The sequence below is a fragment of the Apis dorsata genome, unplaced genomic scaffold (genome assembly GCF_000469605.1).
Source record: "Apis dorsata unplaced genomic scaffold, Apis dorsata 1.3 scaffold_51, whole genome shotgun sequence".
NCBI classification, from domain to species: domain Eukaryota; kingdom Metazoa; phylum Arthropoda; class Insecta; order Hymenoptera; family Apidae; genus Apis; species Apis dorsata.
Window position 1 is genome coordinate 158,158 of NW_006263352.1, and position 6,605 is coordinate 164,762.

At 43.1% G+C, this 6,605-nt stretch overlaps 1 protein-coding gene across 1 annotated transcript in view; it reads right to left on the minus strand.

Moving 5' to 3' along the window:
- Positions 1 to 6,605, minus strand: part of LOC102678055 — a 19,354-nt gene that overhangs the window by 6,714 nt on the left and 6,035 nt on the right. The window contains exons 12-15 of the mRNA XM_006608981.2: positions 5,646 to 6,582; positions 2,280 to 5,283; positions 1,766 to 2,133; positions 313 to 1,700 (exon numbers count right to left, since the gene is read on the minus strand). Of these exons, the coding sequence (XP_006609044.1) occupies positions 313 to 1,700; positions 1,766 to 2,133; positions 2,280 to 5,283; positions 5,646 to 6,582 (5,697 nt within the window). The remainder of the gene's footprint in view (positions 1 to 312; positions 1,701 to 1,765; positions 2,134 to 2,279; positions 5,284 to 5,645; positions 6,583 to 6,605) is intronic.

Genomic DNA, 6,605 nt, shown 5'->3' on the forward strand with positions numbered 1-6,605 from the left:
CTACTTCTATTGAACGACCAAAGATGTCGTTCGACTCGCGATCACGGTCTAACTTGAGATAAAAAATCTACCCATTTAACAATACATTATTCTACACCTCACAAGATTATGCGTAAAGAGGTTAGGAACTTATTTATGAAGCGATATTCTAAAAAAATCTTAAATCACATAAATAAATATTGTCGCCGTTCAAATTGTTTTGAATATTGTCACATCGATCCCACTAATGCCGTTGAGAGTCACCGTTGGAGCGCAAAGAGTTAATTATTTCGATTATAATATAATCGAAAGACCAATTATCGATATACTAACCTGGAGTGTAGTTGACCATCATCCACGTTAATTTTTCACGCGGATCGAGGAAAATGGCGCCGGTGGCGTTCAAGTTTGGCGTATTCGTGACACTTCCGTTAACGACGTATCGACCATCGAACGAATAATACCGAATATTCAAGTATTTGACAGCTTCGTTATGCTCTCGTTGGAAAACCAATTCGTCGCGAACTAAATCGAGCCTCGCGTTTAATTTTCCGGTATCTCCGGTTAAAAAGTTACGTTTGTAATTTCCATCGTTCTGGATCACGAATAACGTGTTGTTAGATTTGAATACGAATCCATGCACGTTCAAATCGAATCTCGTGCTTGGATGCTTACCCCTTATCCGATAGGAGTATCTGTTGAAAATCGGTAAATCACTCTCGTTTTTCAACGTCGCGGAAAGCACGAACAATTTGCTCGGGTCGGTGGAGTAATCGGCCGTGAGGGTAAAATTGATCGAATCTTTGGAATTAATTTTCGCTAGCTCGCCTGTCAAAGAGGCCTGCCTCGAAAAGCTGGGATGCCTCAAAGCGAAACTGGCTCGCTGATGCACGTCGTTCTTATCGGCCGATGACAGTTTCCTCCAGTTGAACAACGCCCCGACGGTTTTAGGCCTTTCCGTTTCTCTGTCCCAGTCGAGTTTCAACTCGGACTCGAGTTTCTCGCTGTTGATCCAATAAAAACCATCGAGACTGAAATTTCTTCGGGGATAAGAGACGTTTAAAACGAGAAATTGATTCTCCACGTCCTCGGTCGTTTTGTTCAAAATGTTTATGGAATAGGATATCCAAACGTCAGGGGCGAGACTGAACCAGCTGGTTTGCTCGAATTCACCCGGTAAAACTTGATACTCGGTCTTCAATTGCACGGTCTTGTTCGAGTGTATCGCCTTCAAACGGATATCTTGGCCGGTGTGAGTCGTTCTGATCCACGATTCGCCCACCACGTTGAACGCCGTTTCGTTATCCAATCGGTACAAGTTGACGTGTTTGAATTCCACGGTCGGATAATTCGTACCTTCGTTCCCTGCGCTGTACTCGTACTTATTTATATAAACGATGCCTATCGGTTTGTACGAGTTCTCGATCATAATTTGCGTATGATCTTTCTCGAAACCGGCCCTCGACACGCTTGTCGAATTGTATCGACCGTGAAGAACGTTATTCCCGTTGTACGTTAATTTGGAATAACCGGTGGTCGTTTGCGGTCGTTTCTTGTAACCGTACGTCAAATGACCGACGTGGCGCGTGTTCAAAGGAATTTCCGCGTGCAATATTCCTTCGAGATCCGAATTCAATTTTTCGCTCCGATAATTGTAATCGGAGTCGAGGATCGCGACGTTCTGCGGCCAATACACTTTCGCGTATCTTCTGTTTCGTTGCCTGCAACACGCATATTAATATATCGTTTACGATCGAAACGAATAAACGTAAAAAGATTCACTTACAGAGTGGTGAACACGATGAATTGACAGCCTAACTGCGAAACGTTGGCCAGAGGTAAGATGGAATCGATGGTCCCGTTCACGTTCATCAAACTTTCGTACGATACGTTTGCCGAGGCGATGCGCGTGCTCGCTGGATAATACAGTTTGGCGTTTATCGCCCGTTTGTCGCTCGACTGGTCCATAGCGTTATAATCGAACAAGAAAACTAACGTTTCTTGTTGTTGGAATTTCGGAGTGTACAGCGAATATTTCAGTTCTATCTCTTTATTGTCGAAGCTTAAATTGAACACGTTATTCACGGATTGAACGGGTAACATTCCCCAGGAGGCTCGAATATGTCCGTTGATGTCTCCCGTATTCATGTGTATCTGCATAAACATATCGTTATTACCATTTGATTATCACACCCGATCTACCGTACCGACCAAATATGAAAAGGATAAAATTTAAATCGTGAAAATACGTTTGATCACATACACATACGCACACACATACACACACACACGAGACGTACCGAGCCATCAGAAGCGTAGTTGACTTTGGCGCGCAAAGCGTTGTAGCCGATCACGTAAGACGCATCTTTGACACCTTGGTTGCCATGATAGCTAACGAGAAGACGATGATCGTCGTTGTTGGGAGGTGGTAATCTAACGGTGAACACTCCGTCGATATTCTCGTGATTACGGAACCCGATCGTCGCGTTTGCTGCAAATTTCCATTTCTCGCGATCGACGTCCAAATCGAAACCAACGTCCACGTTCCTGAACGCGTGACGAGGATTCTTGAAAAATAATCGGGTGTCGACGATTTTATCCTCTGCTTTTCTCGATCCTTGATGTCCGATCAATACTCTTCCTAATAAATCCTCTATGTATAACAATTTCCATTGAACGGTTACGTATCGACATTGCTCGTTCAACCAATTAATTACCCGAACGTCACCGCTATTGTTCGACGTTAACACGCTTCCCTCCAAACTCACGTTTCGAATCTCGGCCAATGGTGTTTCAGCGTTAACGTACAACGTCGTGTTACCGTTCTTCTCGATCTTCGTAAAAGCGATTAATCCAATTCGATTTTTCTCGCCTGACGATTTAAGAATATTCGCATCGACTCTTACGTCCCAATTCAAAGAATCGATCAATTTTGCATCGATCGATCCGTTTATCACATAACCTATCAAATCAACTTTCAGTCCGTGCTCTTCTCTTTTCATTTCCACGCGTAACACGTTCTTGTTATCGATTTCACCTTCCTTTGGCCACACTGTCACATTAAAAGCGCGCAAACAACCATTTTCCGTCGATTCAAAGGTACCAGAAACATTACGCGTTTCCATTGTTACGCGATTATGCAATTGGCCATTAAACGCGCGCACTTTTGAATCGTTTGAAACCATTTTCGCGATTTCGCCGTGAAACTCGAAATGTGGCTTATTGTTCGAGGCAGGAGTGTACATCTCAACTTTCACAATACCATCTTTGCTATAATTTCCCGATAATTTGTATTGATGATGGAGCAAATGTTTCGCTAAAATGTTCAAATTCGCGGTACCGTTGCTCGCGATCGTGTTCGAATAAGAAAACTGGATCTCGATGTTTTTCAATAACTCTATCCAAGATTTGAAAGCCACAAGAGCTTTGATATGATTTTCCGTCGCGTACCAGTTCGATTGGAAGAAAAACGAGATAGGTTCGGCTACTTCACAAGTCACTTTCGCGTATTTCTCTTTCACGGTAAATTCGCGTTTAGCGGTCACAGTGGATTTCGGTAACTTGAGCAATGGTGTATCGATTTCGATAACGAGAGTCGTATCCGTTAAAGTTTCTTCCGATTCGAGAGTTCCGAACAAATCGATCGTGCTATTCGGCGCCCGAATATCGACTTTTGCCTTGTAAATGTTCTCATCGATGTCCAGACTGGTACTCGTGCGAATGAATTTTATAGATTCCAGAGGAGTTTTCAAATTCAATTGTAACGCGTGCGTCTGAGAGTCGTCCGATTCGTTCTCACGATACGCGTAAATCACGAACAATCCGGTCTCGTACCAAGTCGTATTTTGTCGCACATTTACGATCACTTCCATTTTATAATCGTTCGTTTCTAAATCAACGATGAACGAATTTACGCAAACGATCTCGTTAACGAACTTGAACGGAACGATCACGTTCAATTCGTTTTTAATATTGAAGAGATCCTCCATCCAGAATGTGTCGTCCAATAGAATCTTTTTATCGAAGTATCGCAAAGATCCGGCAACCTTGTAAGTCGATCCTTCTTTATCGATATCCAATTCTCCTTCGATAGGTTCGACAATCGCGAGACAAACATCGATTTCCGCGTGCCAATGAAGGTTAGCTTCTTCTTCTTCCTCTTCCATGATTTCTTCTAACTCCTCCTCTTCGATCGTATCTTTTTTTCCTTCAGTAATTTCCCTGTTATTGCCACGTTCCTGCGAGTAATCCTGCGTTTCTCCAATTTTCGTGCGATTGTTCTCCGCGATAATCGGAGATTTAATCGATATAGTGACTGGTGCAGGTTTTGGACCAGCTTTGGCTCTCACACCGAATTTCGTCTCACCCAATTTTTTATCGGACAATCTTAAAGAGAATTCCGTATCGATGTCAAAATAATTATCTTGAGTGTTTATCGCGATCAATTTGGCAACGATTCCGCTCTCCTCGAAACCATCGAGTGGCGTAAATAATACGTATCTGTAATGAAAATCAGTGATATTGTGATAATGCCAAATTCCTTGAAACCCACCGACCATGCGGTTATATCCGACACGAAAATCAGCCTCTCGCTCGTTCAACTTGGCGATCATGAGTAACCTGCGAATCATTTCCAACGGCGTTGCGAGCAATAGTTTAACATTGAAATCGTGATTCGGTGTGAAGAATTGACAGAGTGCCTCGAAACCGACATCGCCGGCAGGTGTCACTATCTCCGCGACCACGTGTTTATTCTTCTCCGAGAGGCCGAATCTTCCACGCACGAGAGAGAACTTTTCCAAAGGAGTAGTGACGTTGAATTCCACCATGGATTCCTTCAAAAGATGCAAATCGCCGACCAATCTTCCAGTATAAATTTTCTTGTCCAGATTCAAATTAGCCGCCCCTAAGAACTTCCAATCCGGCAACGCTTGCAATTGGCATTTCATGTCGGTCATCTTGTAACGAGTTATCGGCGATTCGAAATGCAAATTGCCGGTCAAGTTGAAAACATTCTCCGATTCTTTGTCCAAATACCAAATACTCCAAGCGTTGATAACTTTATCCAGATGATATTTCACCAATAAACGAGTGTCGGCGATTTCCGAATTGACTATTTTGTGGGTTATGTTGACGATAGTGGACGGAATAAATTGTACCGAACTGTTTAACCCATAATTGATTCTCCACTCTCTAACATCGTCGTGTTTTTCCGCACTCCCATCCAACTCCGCGATCAAACGTTGCGAATCCTTCCAATACGCGCTGCTACTCACTTTTATCCGATTCTGTTCCTTCGTATACCTGCAAAACGATACGAATCGATCAACCGTCTATTTATGTATTATATACATATATCAGAATTAAACATTAAAACCATTTGGACCCGTTGAAAAAATAATTTTACTTCAACTAATTACTTATTAAAATGCTTAAATAACGATTTATTCCTTATTATTACAATCGATCCGCTTCTTATATAATCTCGTTTGCCATTACAATTATTTGCAATTATTATTACTGTTATTAATAAAGTAAAAGATAAATCATCGAAGTAACTATTAAATTTTACGCCCATCACTGGCACACGTAACAATGACGTAATACATAATTCATCATAGGGAAAATACACAGAAATTAATGGAATAAAATTTCCAGTTACTTGCCTAGCGCTTAAAGCAGTTTTCTTCCAATTTTCAAACGGTGTGACCAATCGTGTCTCCAAACTGGTAAAGCTGATCATCTCGTTCACCTTATATTCCGTCGCGATAAATAATTTGATCGTTTGTTCCGGATTCCAATCGAGGGAGGCGTCTACGCGGTAATCGTAATAACCGCGCGCCGTTACCTGACCCGAGCAAACAACGAATCGGCCCGGATACGTGAGGGTGGCTATAGCGCTGACGTTTCTCTCGATTAATTGTCCCTCCAAGTTGGAGGGATTGTTAACCGCTAGCAATTGAATCGTTTGCCAATTTAAGGAGGAGAACAGGGCGAGCTTCAACGCGGGGTCACGATTCGCGTCCCATTTCATTTCCGCTCCGAATCCTTTCTCGTTTCTCTCGTTGATACCTGTCAACGCGAGATGGACGTCTCGCCACTTGTCCAAGTGTATCTCCATTCGAATCTCTCGCTCGGTGTTCACGTCTGTCGTCACCGAGTACACGCTCCCCTTGTACCTTCCCTCCACGTACGATATCAAGTTTGTCGGCGACGCCACCGTGTGATTTAAGATGAACGCGTACTTATCCCGATCCACCTGCTCCACCCGCAAATCGACCCTGATGTCGCTGTAATTTCGATACAATTTGCAATGGACGAGAATGTCGTTGATGAAACTAGGGGATTTCAAGACGAGTTTTAAACTGTGGCTAACCACGGTTGCCACCGATCTATCCGAATATGTGCCCCGCGCCGTCACGTTGTGCCCGTTGAACCAAGTTCCCGAAAGATCCAGTTCGTACATTCGCTTCGATCTCTCCGTGATTCGTACGTCGACCAGCATCGAATTGAAGTTTGGGATCGTCAAGTTCGCGTGGCCCTCCACAGCGAACGTTAGGCCACGTGGCATCAACAAGTTCACCGTTAAACTGATCTCTTTTCCTAAAAAAAAAAAAAAAAAAAAA